At 42.0% G+C, this 25,025-nt stretch overlaps 1 protein-coding gene across 1 annotated transcript in view; it reads left to right on the top strand.

The window, feature by feature from the left end:
- Positions 1-25,025, top strand: part of REV1 (REV1 DNA directed polymerase) — a 115,676-nt gene that overhangs the window by 30,875 nt on the left and 59,776 nt on the right. Inside the window, exons 6-11 of the mRNA XM_073614713.1 lie at positions 2,513-3,183; positions 10,417-10,521; positions 11,225-11,347; positions 12,004-12,181; positions 14,971-15,099; positions 24,328-24,482. Of these exons, the coding sequence (XP_073470814.1) occupies positions 2,513-3,183; positions 10,417-10,521; positions 11,225-11,347; positions 12,004-12,181; positions 14,971-15,099; positions 24,328-24,482 (1,361 nt within the window). The remainder of the gene's footprint in view (positions 1-2,512; positions 3,184-10,416; positions 10,522-11,224; positions 11,348-12,003; positions 12,182-14,970; positions 15,100-24,327; positions 24,483-25,025) is intronic.

Below are 25,025 nucleotides of genomic sequence, written 5' to 3'. Positions count from 1 at the left end.
AAGTCAAAAGGTCACCAATGTAAAAAGCAGAAGAACGCCTGTAATCTGCCTGAGCTTCAAGCGACCAAACGCTCAAATGTGAACAGGGGCCATGTAAATTAATAAGATTTTGCTTGTTGGGCCTTTTGGTACCTTTGAGTGTTTTACGAGCTGAAAAAGCTCAGGTGTGAAAGGGCCCTTAAGTGGAGCTCCAGCCTCACAACCCCCCCCCCCAAAAAAAAAATTAAAAACCAGCAGCTACAAATACCTTAGCCATTGACTTTTAATATTAGGACACTTACCTGTCCAGGGGTCTCGCAAAGTCGGCACCACAGCCGATTTTCCAAATGCCCCTCGGGTACTGCCACCGCCATTCCTTGTAAGGGAAACCGACAGTGACGCCTTTGGATGGAGCTCCGCTTTAATGCAGGGAATTCATTAAGGTAAAAAAAGTCTTGCCTTTAGAGCCACTTTAAAAAGGAAAAAGATAGGAGGGCGGTTAAAGCAGGTCATACATAATTATTTTTTGTTTTCGTTCAGCCAGCGGGTTGAGCAAAAATGAACTGATTCCCCCATCCATGCATTTAATGTGGATGAGGGAACCCCTCCCACTGAGCCATTGGTTTTTCCCCCACTGGCAGATTACAATGATCAGTGTTGCTGGCTATAGCCAACGACACTGATGATTTGGGAAAAACCCGGCAGGCTTGATATGGTATTCATAGAGAGGGGGAATGTTGTGTAGCAAAGGGGGGGGGGGTAATTGAGTGGAGACAGAGAGAGGAGAATTTTTAAGGTGAGATACAGTGGGGCAAAAAAGTATTTAGTCAGCCACCATTTGTGCAAGTTCTCCCACTTAAAAAGATGAGAGAGGCCTGTAATTGTCATCATAGGTATACTGGAAACAAATCCAGACAATCACATTGTCTGTCTGATTTTTGAAAGAATTTATTTGCAAATTATGGTGGAAAATAAGTATTTGGTCACCTACAAACAAGCAAGATTTCTGGCTCTCACAGACCTGTATCTTCTTCTTTAAGAGGCTCCTCTGTCCTCCACTCATTACCTGTATTAATGGCACCTGTTTGAACTTGTTATCAGTATAAAAGACACCTGTCCACAACCTCAAACAGTCACACTCCAAACTCCACTATGGTGAAGACCAAAGAGCTGTCGAAGGACACCAGAAACAAAATTGTAGACCTGCACCAGGCTGGGAAGACTGAATCTGCAATAGGCAAGCAGCTTGGTGTGAAGAAATAAACTGTGGGAGCAATAATTAGAAAATGGAAGACATACAAGACCACTGATAATCTCCCGCGATCTGGGGCTCCACGCAAGATCTCACCCCGTGGGGTCAAAATGATCACAAGCACGGTGAGCAAAAATCCCAGAACCACACGGGAGGACCTAGTGAATGACCTGCAGAGAGCTGGGACCAATGTAACAAAGGCTACCATCAGTAACACACTATGCCGCCAGGGACTCAGATCCTGCAGTGCCAGACGTGTCCTCCTGATTAAGCCAGTACATGTCAGGGCCCGTCTGAGGTTTGCTAGAGAGAATTTAGATGATCCAGAAGAGGATTGGGAGAATGTCATATGGTCATTTGAAACCAAAGTAGAACTGTTTGGTAGGAACACAACTCGTCGTGTTTGGAGGAGAGAGAATGCTGAGTTGCAACCAAAGAACACCATACCTACTGTGAAGCATGGGGGTGGCAACATCATGCTTTGGGGCTGTTTCTCTGCAAAGGGAACAGGACGACTGATCTGTGTACATGAAAGAATGAATGGGGCTATGTGTCGTGAGATTTTGAGTGCAAACCTCTTCCCATCAGCAAGGGCATTGAAGATGAAATGTGGCTGGGTCTTTCTTTCTTTCTTTGATCTCTGTCATTGCCAACAAAGGATATATAACAAAGTATTGAGATGAACTTTTGATATTGACCAAATACTTATTTTCCACCATAATTTGCAAATAAATTCTTTCAAAAATCAGACAATGTGATTGTCTGGATTTGTTTCCACATTTTATCTCTCATAGTTGAGGTATATCTATGATGACAATTACAGGCCTCTCTCATCTTTTTAAGTGGGAGAACTTGCACAATTGGTGGCTGACTAAATACTTTTTGTTTTGTCTTGCCTCACGTGTCACGTCTGAATATGAGACTATGGAGATGTATTGATGTTTAATGGAGGGGATAAATATGATTTTATATTTAAATGTGGTAAAATAATATGAATATTTAAAATTACAAACTGTTTGTTATTTGATTTATAAATAGCATGTATTTGCAGTTATTTTGTAGCTATGTAGCTATTTAAAGTATTATTGAACTTGATGGATATTTTTTTAACCTATGCAACTATATAACAATGTATTAGCTGACCACATAGTTGCTATTTAAAGAGATTATAATATAATAATGAACATGTTCACGTTGTTATTAACGGTAGAGTAATACAAATTTGCAATTTTGATATGTAAATTTTATCATTTTAAATTTGCCATTGTTGCTCCACTCTAGAAATCATTCATTTATCAAAACTGATCAACTTAATGGAGTGGATGAATTGGAAGAAGAAGAGGATGAAGAAAACTTTGAACGAGGAAAAGAGGATTTTGATCTTTGGGATCTGGAGAAAAAATCGTGTGATCCCCAGGTTAATGGATTACAGAACCACAAAGGCAACACGGCAGTGTTCAACGGACATAGCTGTAGCTCTAATGGTGCCTTAAAGTCACTGGATGTCTCAGTGCAATCAAGTAACTCTTTCACAAGTAGACTTCACTCATTGCAGCAGCAGGAAAAGCCTAGCGCAGGCACTATAGACTGCACTTTAGAGCAGTTTCAACCAAACAATGGGCACACAGGTATTCCTTGTGACCCTCACAGAACTGCGTTAAACTCAACCTCATTCTCATATTTGCACAATAATAATAAACTCAATGGTGCTCACCACTCTCTCCAGGGGCCTTCAAGCACAAAAAGCACTACCATGCATTTGCCTACCAAGGCGGCCTCTCCACAGCTGCCTAAAACGGCTGACTCTAATTTTATTTCAGACTTTTATTCTCATTCTCGGCTTCATCATATAGCAACATGGAAGTGTGAGTTCACAGAATTTGTCCGGGATTTGCAGACTCAGAGTAATGGCATTTTCCCTGGTCGGGAGAGATTAAAAAAGATGAAAACGGGTATGTATGCATTGTAAAAAGGTCTGATATGCTACATTTGTATTTTGAAAAAAAAAAAGATGTTTCTACCCTGCTGTAGCTACTGTATAAAGCTTCTTTACTGCCTTGTGGCTCAAAAAAGAAAGGAAGGGGATTCACTCCAAAAACTAAAAAAAAAAAAAAAAAAAAAGGGCTGCATTGTTTGTCTTACGTTGCATGACCAATTTATTCTATTTTTCATGCGCTTGCTTAAGTGCTCATGAACAACTTTTTAAGAGCAGAGGGTTGGTTGTTTTGTATTTCATACTACACAGTGCCTTGAAAAAGTATTCATACCCCTTGAAATTTTCCACATTTTGTCATGTTGCAATCAAAAACGTAAATGTATTTTATTGGGATTTTGTTTGATAGACCAAAACAAAGTGGCGCATAATTGTGAAGTGAAAGTAAAATGATAGATGGTTTTCCAATGTGGCATGCATTTGTAGTCAGCCCCCCCCCACCGAGTCAATACCTTGTGGAACCACCTTTCGCTGCAGTTACAGCTGCAAGTCATTTTGGGTATGTCTCTACCACCTTTGCAGATCTAGAGTGGCATTTTTGCCCATTCTTTTTTGCAAAATGGCTCAAGTTCTTTCGGACTGGATAGAGATTGGATTTAGATCTGGACTTTAACTGGGCCATTCTAACTCATGAATATGCTTTGATCTAAACAATTCCATTGTAGCTCTGGCTGTAAGTTTGGGGTCATTGTCCTGCTGGAAGGTGAACCTCTGCCCCAGTCTCAAGTCTTTTGCAGACTCTAACAGGTTTTCTTCTAAGATTGCCTTGTATTTGGCTCCATCAATCTTCCCATCAACTCTGACCAGCCTCCTTGTCCCTGCTGAAGAAAAGTATCCCCATAACACGATGCTGCCACCGGCATGTGTCACGGTGGGGATGGTGTGTTCAGGGTGATGTCCCCCACATGGCTGCTCGCGAACGGCAAACGGGACTTCTTATAGCTTTCTTTCAACAATGGCTTTCTTCTTGCCACTCTTCCATAAAGGCCAGATTTGTGGAGTGCACGACTAATAGTTGTCCTATGGACAGATTCCCCCACCTGAGCTGTAGATCTCTGCAGCTCCTTCAGTTACCATGGGCCTCTTGGCTGCTTCTCTGATTAATGCTCTCCTTGTACGGCCTGTCAGTTTAGGTGGACAGTCATGTCTTGGTAGGTTTGCAGTTGTGCCATACTTTTTCCATTTTTTGATTATGGATTGAACAGTGCTTTGTGAGATCTTCAAAGCGTGGGATATTTTTTTTATAACCTAACCCTGCTTTAAATTTCTCCACAACTTTATCCCTGACCTGTCTGGTGTGCTCCTTGGCCTTCTTGATGCTGTTTGTTCACCAAGGTTCTCTAACAAACCTCTCACAGAATGGCTGTATTTATACTAAGATTAAATCACACACAGGTGTACTCTATTTACTAATTAGGTGACTTCTGAAGGCAATTGCTTCCACTAGATTTTAGTTAGGAGTATCAGAGTAAAGGGGGCTGAATACAAATGCACGTCACACTTTTCACATATTTATTTGTAAAAAAATCTTGAAAAGAATTTATCATTTTCCTTCCACTTCACAATTATGTGCCATTTTGTGTTGGTGTATCACATAAAATTCCAATATAATACATTTACGTTTTTGGTTGTAACATGACGTGAAAAATTTCAGGGGGTGTGAATACTTTTTCAAGGCACTGTGTTATGTGTGCTAATGGTTATGGTATTGCTATCTTAGTAAAAAAAAAAAAATACACTGAAAAAAATGTTAGTGCACACAAACAGTATCATCAGCAACAATTTGCGTGTCTGTAAAATTGTATAGAATTTAAAATCTTTTCCACCACATCACTTTAGAGTTAAACTAAAATGAAGACTCCAAAATGATCCACTTACCTCTAGAAATACTTTGTGATCAGTGCAACAGACCTTAAGGTCCGTAGATGCAAATGTTGCGTGTTACATTTGCATGGATTTTTAAATGTAAGTAATCATTGCCAGATGTTTCCTGAGGTTCCAGGCTCCCAAAGGATCTAGGTGTAAACTGGGAATAGGATGAAAATAATTTTGCTTGTAGTGTGAAGAAGTGAACGTATGGTGTTTTAGCCACATATGGCTAACTTTACCACTTCTGGACCGGCTCATGACGATATACGTCGGCACTTTGAAGAAGAATATCGTTGTTATGGCAGCAGCTAGCTGCCATAACCCCAGTATCCTCTTCTTCAGTGAGCGGTCCGATATCAGATAAAAGTGGCCTCTGCGGTGGATTCGCCGCAAGATCACTTTTATAGAGGGCGGGAGAGGGCCAACCCCACCCGCCGCGCTCCGGCGTCTCCGCCACTTGGCTAGGCTGGCTGCCGACTGAGGGGCAGATGGCCCCCACTTGGCTCCATAGCATGGAAGAGGGGGATGCGACGTCAAAGTCACTTCCGCCCAGAGCTCTTAAAGGGGAGGTTTTTTTTATTCCATTTTAGTGTAAATATGTGAGATCTGAGGTCTTTTTGACCCCAGATCTCATATTTAAAGTAGTGTTCCGGTCGAAATGATACTTTTTAAATAAAAATACCCCTATAATACACAAGCTTAATGTATTCTAGTCAAGTTAGTCTGTAAACTGTCTGTTTTGTTAGTTTATAGCAGTGGTTTGTTATTTTATAAACTTACAGCAGGTCGTGGCCATCTTAAGTCTGGGCATCTGAAGCCAGACTGTATTTAATCCTGAATCTCATCCTTGCAGATCTCGCACATGCTCAGTGCAGCACAAGCAGTGTAATAGGTTTCAGGTCAGGTTTCCATAGCAACGGCAGTGTCAGAAGAAGTTGCTGCCCCTTCCCAGAAGGCATTGCAAACAGGAAATGATGCGATGGGCTGCGGCCAGGGAGGAGGAAGTGACAAATGAATACAGCAGATATACAGTAGGTGCTGAGAAAAAAACGAAAAAAATATCCAATTCGTTATCAGTGCACAGTTTAGTGAGGGATGCTGAAGAGTTGTAAAAGTGGGTGGAACTTCACTTTAAAGAGGAAGTAAACCCTGATGGATTTTACTTCCTCTTTATTTCCCTGCAAAGGTAAAGCATAATGGGCTACAATGCATCGCATAGTAGCCCATTTTGTGTCACTTACCTGAAACCGAAGCCTGCGATGTCACCGCTGTCCCCACTAGCAGCGAGCGTCCATCTTCACCCCTCTCCCTTCTGGGGCCGCAAACTCTGGCTCTGTGACTGGCCGGAGTCGAAGGTAGAGTTGAAAAACTCCACCATATGTTAGGTGTTCCCATTCACACAGCATACCTAACGACAAAATTGATAAAAAATATATTTCCTAACATTTTGATTAGGGCTGAAACAACTAATCGATTACTATTTTCATAATCGCTTAATCGGCCAGTAACATAATGGGGTTAAAAAAAAATAAAATTAGCCCTTTATAGTACAAAAAGAGCAAATAAACCCTACTGATAATATTACTTTCACAGTTCTACGGTAAAAAAAAAACCCCTTACAGTAGTGATTATCTGCTTTTTTTTTTTTGTACTATAAAAAGGGCTAATTTTAGTTTTCTTAACCCCATTATGTTACTAAACATCTTATGCCCTGTACACACGGTCGGATATTGGTTGGACATTCCGACAACAAAATCCATGGATTTTTTCCAACAGATGTTGGCTCAAACTTGTCTTGCATACACACGGTCACACAAAGTTGTCGGAAAATCCGATCGTTCGGGCATAAGACCTGGTTCACACCTATGTGTTTTTTGGTGCTTTTTGCAGAAACACACTACAGTTCATTTACATGGTTTCCTATGGGACATGTTCACATCTATGCTTTTTCAGCCGCTGCATATTTGGAAAGGGTCAGGAACGCGAAACTGTGCTTTTTTTCGTTCAATAGACTTCAAAGGAGAAGCTGCAGAAAAGCATGTAATGCGTTTTTGCAGCAATTTGTGTTTTTTAATCTGCCCAACAACAAATTAGCCAAAAAAAATATGCAAAAACGCAAATCACAGCAAAATCATGTGTGTAAAAATCAAAACGCACAGCAAAAAGCACTGCAGAAACGGATCAAAAGCAAACTGCATAGGTGTGTACCGAGTCTTATGCTGGCCACACCGATCAATTTTCGGACGAGAATATTCAGACGAAAAATCTTTGTACTTTCGCTGAATGAAAGAATGTTGTTTGAAATTTTCACTTATTTTTAACATTCTGTTTTTAAAATGAATGTAATTTCTAAACGAAAACCACATACACTGTCTGAAAATTCCTTTGACCAAGAAATTTTCTATTTCCAAATTTTCCCATTACTGTGGTTGAAAATGAATGTCGATTTAACCCCACTAACGATTATAAAATTGAACGAATGTTCTTAAAATGACATATATATATTTTTTGAAGGAAGACATTGTTTTTAAATGAAAAAATTTGATCTCTGAGTCTGATGGTATTTACCAGATTCACCCTTTAATAGTATATATATCCTCTAATAGTATATACAGTATATCTCACCTCTAATAGTGTATATACAATCTAGCTCTCCTATAATAGTATATACAGTATATCTCTTCTCTAATATATACTGTATATATCCTCTAATAGTATATACAATCTAGCTCTCCTCTAATAGTATATACAGTATATCGCTCCTCTAATAGTATATATTGCCTCTAATAGTATATACAATATATCTCTCCTCTAATAGTATATACAGTATATATCCTCTAATAGTATATACAATATAGCTCTCCTCTAATAGTATATACAGTATATCTCTCCTCTAATAGTATATACAGTATATCTTTTCTAATAGTATATATCCTCTAATAGTATATACAGTATATCTCTTCTGTCTGTTATTCTTAGAGAGGATTAGATATTTTGCTCCCTAACCATATAGTTGGTTATTTATATTTACCACAGCATAGACATATTTAAGAATAAATTGCCTTTTTTTTAAACTTTTACATATTAACTAAACAATACACCACACTTTTTTTTTTAAGGTTATTAATCGAAACAATAATAGGCCAACTAATCGATTATGAAAATAATAGTTAGTTGCAGCCCTAATTTAGATGTCTCTTAAGCCGCGTACACACGGTCGGACTTGTCCGACAGACTTTCCAGCAGACTTTCAACGGACTTCCGACGGACTTTTTAAGGAACAGACTCGGTTTAACGAACAGACTTGCCTACACACGATCACACCAAAGTCCGCCGGAGTGAGAGCAATAATTCTAGCACAAGACCTCCTCTGTAATACTAAAGTGATACCTATATGGGGCTTTTGAAGCGTCGCCTATAGAAAATATAGGGTACTGAAGTTTGACGCCATTTCACGGGCACACAAAAATGTAAGGTTTGGCATGTTGGGTATCTATTTACTAGGTGCAACCTCGCTTTTATATTTTACCAAAAATGTGGGTAATGTATTGCATTCGTTTACCCTAAAATTCACGTTGGTTACGTTTCCCAGACCTTTGCGGTAATATCGTGTGAAATAAATAAATGGAACTACCACTATTTTATTCTCTAGGGCAGGGATCCTCAACCTACGGCCCTCCAGCTGTTGCAGAACTACGTGTCCCATGAGGCATTGTAAAACTCTGACATTCACAGACATGACTAGGCATGATGGGAATTGTAGTTTCTGAACAACTGGAGGGCCATAGTTTGAAGACCCCTGCTCTAGGGTATCTGCTTCCAGAAAATATATATTTGTGGGTTTTGGGTAATCTTCAGGCCTAAAATGTTTTTTTTTTAAACGTGTGCAAACGCAAAAACAGCACTGGCAGTGAAAGGGTTCAATCTGTTTTACAACTGAGATGAGATGATATCTGCCAACACAGTACAGACAAGCTTAATTATGGTAAACACCGCTCCCCAGCCCCCTCATAAACAAGAACTAGAGAACTAGAAGGATTGTGTGTGTTCTATATCTGTCACCTCACCAATCGCTATATGTCTGCTACTCCTCTCTGTCAATCCCTCCATTGGCTTCCTCTCATCCAACAAATTAAATTCAAAATACTAACAACTACTTACAAAGCCATCCACAACTCCCCCAGCTACATCACTGATCTAGTCTCAAAATACCAACCTAATTGTTCTCTTCGTTCTTCTCAAGACCTCCTGCTCTCTAGCTCCCTCATCACCTCCTCCCATGCTCTTCTCTAGAGCCTCTCAATCCTATGGAACTCCTTACCCCAATCTGTCCAATTATCTCCTACTCTATTAGCTTTTAGACGATCCCTGAAAACCCTTCTCTTCAGAGAAGCCTATCCTACCTACACCTAACAACTGTATTTTCATTTTCTCCATCTGATCATACCCCACAGCTATTACCTTTCTGTTCCACTTTACCCTCCCTTCTAGATTGTAAGCTCTAACGAGCAGGGCCCTCTGATTCCTCCTGTATTGAATTGCTTTGTAACTGTACTGTCTGCCCTAACGTTATAAAGAGCTGCCGGGGACAGCTCTGGATCGATAAAGGAACCAGATAAGTGTTAGGGATGGGGGTAACAGGCAGCGCAGGGTTTTTAACTTCATGCAGAGAATGCATTAAGGTAAAACACCTTTTAGTGTTTAGAACCACTTTAACATATTAGCCTCTGTTATTTAAAGTGGTTTAAAAACCCTTACATACTTTATAACCAGTGAAGTGACTGTTCTCGGGTAATACACATAGATGAAACAAAGTCTCCTACATAAGCTGTACTTGTTTATGCAGCCATCTGTCTTCTATAGCCTTCTACAACACACAGAATTTACACAGAATCTGTCAGCAGCACAAAGCAAGGGGCCTGGATCTGAATTTACACACTGCACAGCTCAGGGAGAGGAACGCTGAGCCCTGATTTGTAGGGATGGGACCCATCCCCCTCCTCACATTATGGAGAACATGCACGGCTATGAATCACATGCCGTGTGCAGGAGCCCCCACGACCCCTTTTTTCTTTTGGTGTCATAAAAAGCTGTTAGAAGTGATTCATGCAGATAACAGAAGAACCAGGCAGCAGAGAGAAATTACATTCAGAGCTTTGGATAGAGATAAGTACACAGAAGGATGTACTGTGTTCATATTTTATGTCTGAGGTTTACAACCACTTTAATACTGTGAATTTGTGGAAAATCTTCATGCCTTCAGTTTTTTGCTAACTCCGATGTGGTAAATATTTCAAAGTATACCCTTCTGCTTTGTCATTAGGTGCATGTGCTTCTAGCCCTCCAAAGTGCCAGAACTGCATTATTCATGTGGATATGGATTGCTTTTTTGTATCGGTTGGCATACGGCATCGACCAGATTTGAAAGGTAATCCTAAGCCTATATATAATAAATAATCTAGAGGAATGTGTTGGAAAGTAGGGACATCAACCATAACTGGAATATCTGTTGTGTTTCCTGTTTCATACCACCCACCCCAGACACTATACTCGCCTCCCAGTAGCACTCATTCCCTTCCTATAGCTCACCTAATGGCATTATATAACCCTTTCCTGCAGCTTACCTTGCAGAAATTACCCTCATTGCAATTCACCTCCTACGGCTTTGCCTACCTTATATACCCAGTTAAGCACCCCTACCCATAGCTCACCTCCTGGCAACTCCACTTCCCCCACACCTCCTCCACAACTTTGCCACCCCCTCAACTTCTTGCTACTTGCAACTTTTTACTTCCCTGCGACTGCACAACATGCTTCTGTTGTAGATAGGTAGTTCCACAGTGACCATATACTTGGAAAGATGTAGTCGTCATATGTGCTGTTTGATATTGTTGCTGATCTGATAATGGTTAGGATTACATAGTATAATTGGAGTAGGAATCATCTTCTACACGGGAAAAAATGATTAATTTATTTCTATATAAATTTATAATAAATTGACCTTCAGTATTATCTGTTGCCTGTATTTTATAAATGTGTAGACCCACCCTTCCATGTATATACAAAATGTACGTACAAGTGGTTAATATGAGTTTTTATTTATTTATTTATTTATTTTCATCACTCTGTAGGAAGACCAGTAGCTGTTACAAGTAATAGAGGGAGTGGAAAAGTGTCTTCCCGTGAAGGTGCTAATCCTCAGTTGGAGATGGAGTATTATCAGAATAGGATATTGAAGAGCAAAGCAGAAAAGGGTATGAGGTTATAATCTATGAATTATTTAGAAATAGAAACCCTCTTGATTTACTTTTCAAACTCTGTTGTGTTATTTATTCTATATTCTTGAAGTAATGTTACCCACTGTAAAGCTTAAAACAGTTTGTACAGGATTTAAAAGGATGACTTTGTACCAGAGGACTCTGCATGCATGTGATAATGATTTGTAGCGCTAAATAAATTGTCTCTTATTGTTCATTGAAGGACACGGCTCACCTTTGGGTATTAGTGCTGTCCTCTGGAAGGTGGACACAAAGGCATAGACATAGATTATGTGATCTTATTTGGTTGCAGGAAAGAAAATTGCTCGTCCCCCCCCCCCCCATCTACACAATCATTGTTGATGAGGGAATCCCTCCCACACTGCTAGTAGGTTCTCTGCTGGCAAAACAATACCAGTAAACATAATTACTGCTGGTGGCTATAACTGGCAGCAGTAATTGCATGCAAAAAAATTCAACAGGTTGGTTGTACTTAAGTTGATCGCTTTAAACATGTCCGATGAAGTAAGTGTCGTAAAACGCTTTATTTATGTTTTTTTTAAAGCAGCATCCTGTATAATTGAATATTTTGGTTTATAAGACATGATTCTGAAGCTTATTTCTGTAAATGTATAATTTCTGTGCCCTTTCAGAAAACCCCAATACAGTAGAGCAATCTGCTCAGGGCAATGCTGACTCTTCCCAAATAAATGGAGTGGACCAGGGTAGTTGTGCACGGGACAATCTTATCTCCATGCAGAAGAATGATATGAACCTGGATACCTCACAGCTGTCATTGGCCGAAATTGCATCCTGTAGTTATGAAGCAAGGTAATGCCAGACTTCATTTACTGCATGATAATGACTAACAAATACAGTTCATGTGTGTATTAAAATAAAAGGTTGATCTCTCCTAGTATTAAAGAACTTCTGGTTTCTGGTGCTAATGGAGAGTAATCTGAGCTTCATTGACTTCAGTGGAAGGCAGGTGAGACATCAGGGGGATAATAAACCCCTGATGTCTCATTAAAGAGAACCTATCACAACACAAAGAAATTATATTACATAGGCCGCTTTTTGTCAAAAAGTTACACCGAAGCGCTAGGAATCCTCCCCCCATTTTGATACCACCCCTCATGTACATGCATACACACAAACGCACCCACCTGAAGGCACCTATGTATAAACACGTTGCTTGCGCTACACATGCTACATAATGCTGCGCACGCTTGAATGGGGGCAGTAATTCTAAGGCCATTTTTCATGGTTAACTCTAAAGTGAGGACCTGTATGGGGCTTTTAAAGTGTTGCCTATGGGAAAAAAATAGGGTTCTGAAGTCTGCTATCATTTTGCATGTTCGTGCAATTTTAAAGCTTGACATCTTGGGTACCCAAGTACTCGGCGCAACCTTATCTTTTATTTTACCAAGAACCGGGTAATATATTGCATTTGTGTTCCTTAAAATTAACTTTAGTGTATTTTTTTACTGAAAATTTGCGCTTGAAAAACCTTTGCACAAATATCGTGTCACATAAAAATGGAACTACCATCATTTTACTCTCCCAGAGTGTCTGCTTTCAGGAAATAGTGCCTTGAAAAAGTATTCATAATCCTTGAAATTTTCCACATTTTCTCATGTTACGACCAAAATTGTAAATGTATTTATTGTGATTTTATATGATCGACCAACACAAAGTAGTACATAATTATGAAGTGGAAGGAAAATGATAAATGGTTTTCAAATAAATATCTGAAAAGTGTGGCATGCATTCAGCCCCCTTTACTCTGATAAAGATGTGTAATTTAATTTCAGTATAAATACAGCTGTTCTGTGAAGGTTTGTTGGAGAACTTTAGTGAACAAACAGCAGCAGGAAGGTGAAGGAACCGGACAGGTCAGGGATAAAGTTGTAGAGAAGTTTAAAGCAGGGTTAGGTTATAAAAAAAATATCCCAATCTTTGAACATTTCACGGAGCTAGGTTCAATCCATCATCCGAAAATGGAAAGAGTATGGTACAGCCTACCAAGACATGGCCGTCCACCTAAACTGACAGGCCGGGCAAGGAGAGCATTAATCAGAGAAGCAGCCAAGAGGCCCATGGTAACTCTGGAGTAGCTGCAGAGATCCACAGCTCAGGTGGGAGAATCTGTCCACAGGACAACTATTAGTCATGCACTCCACAAATCTGGCCTTTATGGAAGAGTGGCAAGAAGAAAGTCATTGTTGAAAGCCATAAGAAGTTCCGTTTGCAGTTTTTAAGAAGCCATGTGGGGGACACAGCAAACATGTGAAAAAAGGTGCTCTGGTCAGATGAGACCAAAAATGAACTTTTTGGCCTAAAAGCAAAATGCTATGTGTGGCAAAAAACTAAGACCCCTTTTTACGTTGAGGTGGTTTTCAGGCATTTTAGCGCTAGAAATAGCCTCCGAATAGCGCCTGAAAACCGCCTCCCGTTCATTTCAGTGTGTCTTTTCACACTGGGGCAGAGCGCTTCTGGGATGTTAGGAAAAGTCCTGCAAGCAGCATCTTTTGGAGCGGTTTGGGAGCTCCCTGCCCATTGAAATGAATGGGCAGCGCCTCCAAAGCGCTTCGGAAGCGCTGCAACACAGGCATTTTTGTCACCTTTTTTGGGGTTAAAAGCGTCCGAAAAGCACCGCTTAAACAGCGCTAACACGGCCACGGCACCAGTGTGAACTGGGTCTAACACTGTACATCAACCTGAACACACCATCCCCAGCAGCATCATTTTGTGTGGATGCTTTTCTTCAGCAGGGACAGGGAAGCTGGTCAGGGTTGATTGGAAGATGGATGAAGCCAAATACAGGGTAATCTTAGTACAAAACCTGTTAGTCTACTAAAGACTTGAGACTGGGGCAGAGGTTCACTTTCCAGCAGAACAACAACCCTAAACATACAGCCAGAGCTACAATGGAATGGTTTAGATCAAAGCATAGTCATGTGTTGGAATGGCCCACTCAGAGTCCAGAGACCTAAATCCAATTGAGAATCTGTGGCAAAGACTTGATAATTGCTGTTCACAGATCACTCTCTGTATGTGTAAAGCTGGTAGAGACATAAAAAGCAGCTGTAATTGCAGCAAAAGGTGGTTCTACAAAGTATTGACTCAGGGGGGCTGAATACAAATGCATGCCACACTTTTCAGATATTTATTTGTAAAAAATAATATTGCAAACCATTTATCCTTTTTCTTCCACTTCAGTATTATGTGCCGCTTTGTGTTGGTCTATCACATAAAATGCCAATAAAATACATTTACGATTTTGGTTGCAACATGACAAAATGTGGAAAATTTCAAGGGGTATAAATACTTTTTCAAGGCACTATATATAATGTTTGGGGGTTTTAACTAATCTTAAGGTCTAAAATTATTATTTTGAACGTGTGCAAAAAATATATAAGAATGGCTCAGACAGCGAGGAATTAAAGGAGATTTTTCAAATAAGCTTGTATTGAATTGCCAAAAATAACTATCTTTTGCATTGCTATTACAATGCTGAAGTTAAAAAATGGAAGTGTATGCTGTGACTATAGAACTCCTTTAATTAAGTGATTTTGTTTTGTGTAGCTGTTCAGTAAGCTTTTATCATTGTTTTCCAGGCAGGCTGGCGTGAGAAATGGAATGATGTTTGGGAAAGCTAAGCAGCTGTGTCCTGATCTACAAGTTGTTTCATATGATTTTGATGCATACAAAGACGTTTCCATGACCTTGTATAGAACATTGGCAAGGTAAAGGTTCCTTGGAATGACACCTATAACCTATATATTATGATTTGTTCATCATTGAGCAAATTTGTTTTGTTTCTTATATTGTCCTCTCAGGTTGTTTAGTCTATTATATTTATATTTAGGCCTTTGTTATAATTAATTGTTTTAGATTTGTAGAATTTTTTTTTTTACCTAAGACCCCTTTTCACACTGGGGCAGTTTTCAGGAGCTTTAGCCCTAGAAATGGCCTCTGCAAAGTGCTTGAAAACTGCCCCCTATTAATTGCAGTGTGACTTTTCACACTGGGGCAGTGCACTTGTGGGACATTCCGAAAAGTCCTGCAAGCAGCATCTTTGGTATGGGTTGGGAGCACTGTATTTAGCGCCCCCAAAACGCCCTGCCAATTGGAATGAATAGGCAACACTTTCAAATCGCCTTCAAAGAGCTTTGAAAGCACTGCAAAACGGGAGTTGTTTACCCTTTTTTTTTTTTTTTTTTTTTTGTGTTAAAAGTGCCCCACTAGTGGCCGAAAAGCGGCGCTTTAGCGTTGCTTAAACAGCGCTAAAGCGAACAGCCCTTTAACACGAACGGACAGGCGACTCAGTGTAAAAAGAGTCTAAGTTGTACTGAGTGCATTCTTTATACACTTTTTTGTTCGCAGAGCTCCCTGATGCCTAGATGTCCATACTAAATTTAACAGAGTCTGTATGTTTTGGTTAACTTGACAATAACTCTGTTGACTAATTTTTCTACCTAATTTTTTTTTTTACATTGCTAAAGGATATACAGTTCTTTTGTCAAAAGTATTGGGTTTAGGAGTGTGTCTATGGGAATGTTTGACCATTATTCCAGAAGCGCATTTGGCTCGCAGTCTCCGCTCTAATTCATCCCAAAGGGTTGTCGCTCATACATGTCCTTATAGACTTTGCTGTCAGTAACAGCTGTTTACTAACAAAGCCAAGTTTTTACCATGTCATACCCGATATGGTTATTACATGATTAGGAGCAACTCTGATGGGGTCCCATTAGTTGGGACCAGTGCAGTCAAAGACCGCGAGGTCTGCCAGCTGTCATCCTTTCACAGTATCAGCTGCTAGCTGTCAATTAGGAACCCATAATAACATCCCCCCACCCCTGTGCCTCTCAACAATTACCTATCTCCTTTGATCAATCTTGCACTGTGCTCGTCTGCAGGGTCTTCTCCCTTCACTTCCTAGTCTCACAGGAGACTCAGGCAGCAGGGATTGCTATGCGTATACCCGCAAGAAGATGTGGATAGCGCTGGTGGGGGACAACTGAAGAAGAGGAAAGGGAACCCTCTGTGCAATATAAACCTCTTTTCTTTATCGTACATCACGGGACACAGAGCACTATAGTAATCACTATGTGGGTATATATATATACACCTTCAGGTGATAGACACTGGTATAACCAATACAGGAAGTTCACTCTATATAACCTCTCCTCCTACCAGTGTCTAAGACACGTCAGTGTCTAAGGTGTTGATCACGAGTGAAGATGTGCTCTGAGGAGCTCCAGGAGGGATCCTTGCTGGATTTAAATAGCCTCCACAGACCGGATCCATCCAAAGTACCACTGAGGCCAAGGTGGATGGTGCCCGGGCCTGGTATACGAAGCACAAGGTTTTGCCTGTAACACCTCTCTTTGCAGGGCTAGACCCCAGGACCCAGGGCTTTGGTCATGCCTACATTACCTAAAGTTTTTCCTGGCGGGGTGCTATTACAGGTCCAAGGGAGTGGAACCCCGATAAAAAGAGACCCGGTCCTTGAAGGTTTGTTAACGCATGAAAAAAAAACCTTGAAAAAGTAACGTGCCAGTGATGTAATGCGTAGGAGGAGCCAGTAACCCCAGTGCTGTTTGAGCAGGAACAGCTAAGTGTGGAGATTGTCTCTGAAATATATGCAACTGACCTTCTTAAATGCAGCCTTATTGCAGGGCATGTGTGAGTGCAATTGTGTTGTATTATCCACATGTCGTTTTTAGTTTATTTGCACAATGAGGTATGCCCTTTCTTTTGTTTGAGCAATATCGATCTATGAAGGATTGAAAGCAATGAAGGTTTGAAAGCAATCCACCACATGTGAACATCATCAGAGACTACACACCTGATCATTTGGGTATCGTTGTTCCTCTGTGTTTTATCTTACAAATGAGTGGTATTTGACTTTTTTCCAGCATCTCCAGAAATCTACAAGCATTTTGGAAGAACAGTAATTCATTTATATTTAGTGTGGTTTACTGGACATATATATATGATTAGTTTATTTATTCTTTATAGGATCCCATTATTTATTTAATCACTGTGCTAATATATAATATTTATAGATTCAAACTTTAGACTTGCCAATGCGGCAGTCCCCAAGGGTGTCCCAAAGCCTCAGTTGGTGGTTACTAACCCAGAATCTGCCGAAAGTAAAATCCTTCAGACCAGTTATCTGGAAAGTGGTAACATCAGATGCCAGCCTTTCAGGCTGGGGAGCAGTGCTAGAAAAGACAACTGTCCAGGGACAGTGGTCAAGAACCGAAAGAGCCTTGCCCATCAACATCCTAGAGATTCAGGCATTGCGTCTGGCTCTGAAGGTCTGGACTTTCGGATTACGGGATTGTCCTGTCAGGATCCAATCCAACAGTGCCACAGCTGTGGCCTATATCAATCACCAAGGGGGCTCCAAGAGTCTCGCAGGGCAGGGAGAGGTGAACCATATTCTAACTTGGGCAGAAAGCAATGTTCCATGCCTATTGGCAGTCTTGATTCCGGGAGTAGAGAATTGGCAGGGGGACTGGAATGGTCCCTTCACCCCGTCATTTTTCGATTTTTCGGGCTGTTTGCCAAAGATGGGGGACTCCAGACATAGATCTTCTGGCGTCCAAATTCAACATGAAGTTGGTCAACTTTGTGTCCAGAACAAGGGATCCACTCACATGCAGAACAGATGCGTTGATGACCCCTGGGATCAGTTCTCACTGATTTATGCATTCCACCCTATTCAGTTGCTATCACCAGGCCCGGACAGGGACAAAAAATAGGCCCGGGCTTTTTAGACTGAGCAGCCCATGGCATATTTACTGAGAGGCACGGAGAGCATGGGGGGGGGGGGGGGGGGTTGGAAAACATGTAGGAGTGTGGAGAGCACTGGGGGGAGCCAGAGAGCACAGGGGGGCTCGGAGAGCACTGAGGGGGATGGGGACCGGGGGGGGGTGGAAAGCACAAACAGGGGCAGAGAACACAGGAGGCGAAGAGCATGGGGGGGGGGCTGAGAGCACAGAGGGGCTGGAGAGCACTGGGGGGGATCGGAGAGCACTAAGGAGGTGGGGACCACGGGGGGCTGGAGAGCACAAGCAGGCGCAGAGAACACGTGAGGCGAACAGCACGGGGGGGGGGCGGAGAGCACAGAGGGGCTGGAATGCATAGGGGGCTGAAGAGCACTGGGTGGGCCTGAGAGCACTGGGAGGGGCTGGAGAACCCTGGGGGGCTGGAGAGTAAAGGGGGGCGATGAGCACTGGGGGGAGGCTGGAGAGCATGGGGGGGCGATGAGCACTGGGGGGAGGCTGGAGAGCATGGGGGGGCGATGAGCACTGGGGGGGTTGGAGAGCATGGGGGGGGCCATGAGCACTGAGGGGGCTGGAGAGCATGGGGGAGGCGATGAGCATTGGGGGGCCAGAGAGTACGGGGGGGCTAATTTGCACTGGGAGGGGCTGGAGAGCTCTGGGGGGGCCGGAGTGTACAGGGGCTGGAAAGCACTGGGGGGAGTTGGTGATCACTGGGGGGGGCCGGAGAGCAGTGGGGAAGCCTCAGAGCATGGGGGGGGCTGGAGAGCAGTAGGGGAGCCTGAGAGCATGGGGGGGTGGAGAGCAGTGAGGGAGCCTGAGAGCATGGGGAGGGGGCACCTGAGAGCATGGTGGGAGCCCGAGAGCACTAGGGGACAGTAGAAAGAAGCTGGATGGGAGAAGCAGCTGCATACACAGTAGAAGAATCCATCTCTTTTATTTTTCTCCTACAGCCTCAGAATGCCCACGGAAGGGAGAGAATGAGAAGCAGACATTCGGAGGCTGTAGGAGAAAAATAAAGAGATAGATTCTTTTACTGTGTATGCAGCTGCTCCTCATATCCAGGTGCACGCATGGGGAGCCACACTCACTGCCCCTCTGTTCTGGCGGCCACGTCTGGCTTAGATCCCCTTCCTCTTCATGGTCACTTCATGGACCTGTAGTCTCCGCCCCCGGCCAAACAGTAATGGCAGCTGGTTGGCCAGCCAGCCAGCTGCGGAGAGGCCGGGTGAGCAGCGGGGGCTCAAGGAACAGCTCGGCTGCCTTGGCCCCACAAGCACATGTGGCCCGACGGCCCCTGGCCCACCGGGCAAGTGCCCGTGGTGCCCTATGGCCAGTCCGGGTCTGGCTACCATGACTTCTTTGCAGGATCAAGCTGGAAAGAAAGCCGGTAATTCTGGTAGCCCCAGCGTGGCCCAGAAGGTCCTGGTATGCAGAAATCGTAAAGATGGCGGTGGAGGATCCATGGTCCCTTCCACTACGGCCAGACCTACTCTCGCAGGGGCCAATATTCCATCCTACCTTAAGAACTCTAAATTTAACGGCTTGGATATTGAAACCCATATTCTGAAGAAATGTGTGCTTTCTGGGTCAGTTATCTCTACCTTGACTAATGCAAGGAAGCCAGCTTCCAGAACTATATATTATAGAGTCTGGGGGGGCTTATGTTTCCTGGTGTGAGTCCAAGGGTTGACACCCTCGGAGGTATATCATATGCAGAATCCTTTCCTTTCTACAATTAGGGGTAGAGATGAAGTTGGCCTTGAGTACTATTAAGGGCCAAGTCTCAGCTTTATCTGTCTTATTTCAAAGACCGCTTGCTTTACATTTTTTAGTCCGTGGTTTTATACAAGGGGTGATGCGACTAAATCTGCCAGTGAGATCACCTTTGAACCTTTGGGACTTGAACTTAATTTTGTCAGTGTTACAAAAATAGCCATTTGAACCGATACAGCATATTCCCTTAGTCCTTCTGACAAGGAAGTTGGTGTTCTTGGTTGCTATATCCTCAGCAAGGAGGGTTTTGGAATTGGCTGCTCTTTCTTGTAAAGAGCCATACTTGATTATTCATGAGGACAGAGTGGTGTCGGGCCCTCGTCCAGGTTTTTCCGCCAAAAGTGGTCTCAGGTTTTCACCTGAACCAAGATATTGTCCTGCCATTGTTTTTTTTCCAAAACCATGTTCCAGGGAAGAGAAGTCACTACATTGTCTTGATGTGGTGAGAGCAGTCAAGGTCTATTTAAAGACGACTGCTCAGATCCGGAAGACTGATGTCTTGTTTGTACTGCCAGAGGGTCCTAAGAAAGGACAGTCTGCGTTGAGATCCACTGTCGCTAAGTGGATTTGGCAAGTTATAATTCAAACTTATGATTTAAGGGGTAAGATTCCACCTTTTCAAGTCAAAACGCACTCTACCAGGGTGGTTAGTGCTTCTTGGGCAGTGCGTCACCAAGCCTCCATGGTTCAGATCTGTAAGGCGCCAACTTGGTCTTCAGTACATACATTCACCAAGTTTTATCAGGTGGATGTAAGAAGGCATGAGGATATCGCCTTTGGGCGCAGTGTGCTGCAGGCAGCAGTATAGGTCCTCAAGTCTGGGAGTGCCCCCCCTTAAATCATAAGTCTGAATTATAACTTGCCGGATCCACTTAGCGACAGTGGATCTCGACGCTGCCTGTCCTTTCCCCTCAAATAGCATTGCTATGGGACGTCCCACACAGTGATTACTATGGTGCTCTGTGTCCCTGTCTCCTTCCCCATAAATAGCATTGCTATGGGACGTCCCACATGGTGATTACTATGGTGCTCTGTGTCCCTGTCTCCCTCCCCTCAAATAGCATTGCTATGGGACGTCCCACATAGTGATTACTATGGTGCTCTGTGTCCCATGATATACGATAAAGAAAATAGGATTTTTTTATCAGCTTTCCTGCAAAATCCTTTTCTTGGAGTACATCACAGGACACAGAGGTCCCGCCCCTCTTTCTGGGGTTTAGATATATTGCTTTGCTACAAAAACTGAGGTACTCCTGGTAGGAGGAGGGGTTATATAGGGAGTGAACTTCCTGTATTGGGTATACCAGTGTCCATCATCTGAAGGTGCCTATATACCCACATAGTGATTACCATGGTGCTCTGTGTCCCGAGATGTACTCTAAGAAAACGATTTTACAGGTAAGCTGTTATAAAAATCCTAATTTTTTTATTTACTTGGCTTAAGCAGTGTGAAGATAAAATGTGCTGTGCCCCAAAACTAGCATTGTTTATAAGAATCTTGCAGTGGTTTCTCCATGCCCAGTAGGAGATTACCTAACACTTCTATATGAAGATATAGAAGTGGAAATTGGAATTTTTTTTAGGTGCAAGGTAATTAACAACAATATCAATATCACACATACTGATAAAAGATTTTTTATTTTGAAAGGCAAAAAAATGTATAAAATAAAACATAACAGTTTGGCATATACAGATTAACACAGTTCTAACGGTACAGCACTGTAGGATGAACTTCCCAACATGTTTCGCCCATATGTCGGGCTTCTTCAGGAGATGCTGTCCAATTAAGAAGTATAAGCCTTCTATATCTCCTAGAGGTATAGATCCAAATACTGCCGGGATGTCTAACTGCATCAAGAGAACCATGCGCTACAGGTGGCCATAGAGAGCATTCAAGGACTGGAGGGGCAGGTTCTGCAGTGGACTTGTTTTGCAATGGACAAACGCTGTCAGCACCCTCAGATGCTGAAATCCAAAGCCGGATTTCAGTGGCAGAGTGTGTATGTCCCTGGAAAAAACTGGAAGTGGAGCTACCTTTGGGTGAATACTCTATGGAGTCCCCACCCACATTGTACTGGCACGATAGCTGAGGAGATTAAACCAGTCCCACCCCCCGAACCTTACCAGCCAGTTCAGGTCTTGCACTCAAGCGGTGGCTGCGGCCTCAGGGAACACTCTTCCTCCCCCCTAATGTACCTCATCCCACATATAAGCCAAACTCCTGAGCAAATGTTTGCAGTCTGCCATTTGTGCCAGAGCATATGTGATGCTGGATGCAAGCTGGGTTACACAAGATACAGGTAAATCTCAAAGCGATCTTAAGAAACCCTCCATTCATGTTTACTTTACCTTGTATTGTATTTAATGAATCTTAAATGCAACATATATACGTTGTACTTTTTATAGGTAATACCTTAAGTGGAGGGCCCCCTAGATACTTTGATTCAATTTCTACTTTACAATTTTCATCAGATCTACCCTACCCGTACCAACTTAAACTTTCCTCCTTGCCAATCTACCACCCTAATTTACATAATCGATAGTTGAGAAGTTTTTTGCTCACATAGTGTCTCTGTCACCCTATTTTTGGGTCCCTGCACACCTCTTTTCCCTTTTCCCTTTCCCCTCCACCCCCCTTTTCCCAGGTCTTTCCCTATTTGCCTCCCCTCCCTGCTTCACACTCTCTCCCTTCTCCCCCCTCTCTTACCCAACTCTTTACCCTCCAAATTTCCTCCTTTCCCTCCCCCTCCCCCTTGCCCTATCCCCATGGGTTCCACTCCCTCCACCCTCCCCTTTTCCCTTCTCTCCCCCCCACCCCCTCTTCTCTCACATCAATTAAATCTTTTTATACAGAGAGACTTTATATCATTATATTTTCTTAATACCCAGGTGACTGACCCCAGACACCGTGACTGGGTATCTCCGGCAAGAAGCTGCTTCCCAAGCTCTGGAACACGAGGCCAGTGAATATAGCTGTAGTTACCCCAAATAACTAGGCAACACCAGTTTTGGAACAAACCAGAATTAGAACTGCTTTATTAGAGAAACACTGAATTTATTCAGAAAACCATCAGATAAGAGCTACTCCCATTATCATAGACAATAGCCACCTCAGACACTAGAACTAATCCTATTATCATAGACAATGGCCACCTCAGACAGTCCGGCTGCCCCTTAGGAATACATTATGCATAGGAGGCCAATTAGTGACCAGCTCCTTCTGGATAACTTAAGAACACGTTAAAACACAGCGTTTTCCAGGCAATGGTTTTCCTGCAGCCCCAAGTTTGTGACAACCCAGATTTGCAGTATTGTCTTCTATCGGTCGTGGGCAGGTCTATTTGAGGATAGACCCCACAGGCCAACCAGGCTGTTCACCACCAACTATTTTGCAAATACCACACAGGTGATTAAATACTTGTATGTAAGTTGTATGTGTACACATGTATGCATGTATATATAGATGTATATGTGTGTGTGTGTGTGTATGTGTGTATATATATATATTGGTTTTTTTTTTTTCCCATTACAATTAACGCTAATTATATTATACTACTAAGGAATTACATACGATATTCACCCTTCCTTGTGATTTCTCGCAGCGGATATAATCTTTTCTAACTTCATTTGTTAAGTGTCTTTGAGATTGAATATAATATATAATATGATTTGCTGTTAAATTCTAATTGTCGTATTTGTAATTTCTTTTTGTACACCACTACAGTATGTAAATGGATCTGAGGCCCTGACGAAGCAAGTTAGCCCGCGAAATGCGTTGGCTGCAAAAAAAAATTGGATCCCAAGACCAGGACAATATCTCCCTGGACAACCATTGTGATAATTTGTTTTTAAAACAAACCTTTTTTAAGAAATTGTGGAAAAAGTTTGAATAAAGATATGTAAAATAGTTTTTAAAATAAGTGGTCAGTGTTTATTATACCCAAGGAGGTACATGCAAAGTCCCAAAACCACTATGTATCCTTGTATTCGCTTTTTGAGTGATGGTACCTCCTAAGGGTAGGAATTGATTTACACTCTACCCTTTTATAATGATTTTAGTCAATTTTTTGCAAAAATGTTACTTTGATAAACATTTGCGCAAATATCATTGTACCCTAAAAATCATTAGCATCTTATTTGTATTCTACTGGTCATGTGCTTTCTGAAAATATATGGCTTGGGGAGTTTTTAACAAACTCTGAAAGCTGTAAGGGAAAAATAATAAAGCAATGGAAAAATTGCAAAAACGGTCTGGTGAGCTGAGTTTAAAAGCAGGGCACAGCCTGGCAGCGAAAAGGTTAAAGTGTTGCAGTATATGTGTATTTGAATAAAATGATAATTTACATTACACAGTAAAAAACATTGCAATTTATACCATAATCCTTTGTGTTTTTGATTCACCAGTTACACTCATGACATTGAAGCTGTGAGCTGTGATGAAGCCCTTGTCGATATCACAGAAATTCTTGCAGAGACCAAACTAAGCCCTGATGATGTTGCTAGTGCTATTCGTGCTGAAATTAAAGAGAAAACTTTGTGCTCAGCTTCTGTAGGAATGGGTTTGTATAATTATACTTATCAATTATGTGACTGAGAAATTAGAAAATTGGTTTTACCTTTTGCAAACAAAGCTGGTCTTAAACTTCAAGCTGTATTAAACCCAAAACAAAAATTGTATTGTATTGCAACTTACCAGTCCTTAGATGTGGTGGCTGCATTCGTTTTATGTTCTTTGGCTTTTCCCCCCTCTGTTTTCACCTGGTGATCTGACCAGGAACGTACCCCCGGTATTAGTGTGTCAACTCTGGAGGAATAAGAAAAGGAGGCACAGCAGATCGCAGCATTTTCAGCCGGGGAGGGAGTATTAAATGTATTTGCAGATTAAGTACCACTAACAAATTGAAGTCTGACTCCAGATCACACTTTATAAGCAGTTACAACAAACCACTTTTTTTCTTTTTGGATAAAGATTTTGCATGAATAAATACCACTTCATTACTGGGCACTTTCTCCCCCTTCCTGCCCAAGCCAATTTTCATTTTTCACCGCTGTCACACTTTAAATGACAATTAGTCATGCGACACTGTATCCATATGAAATTT

Source organism: Aquarana catesbeiana, linkage group LG02, assembly GCF_042186555.1.
Source record: "Aquarana catesbeiana isolate 2022-GZ linkage group LG02, ASM4218655v1, whole genome shotgun sequence".
Taxonomy (NCBI): Eukaryota; Metazoa; Chordata; class Amphibia; order Anura; family Ranidae; genus Aquarana; species Aquarana catesbeiana.
Note: the sequence above shows the minus strand (reverse complement) of the source record. Positions and strands in the feature narration are given on the sequence as shown.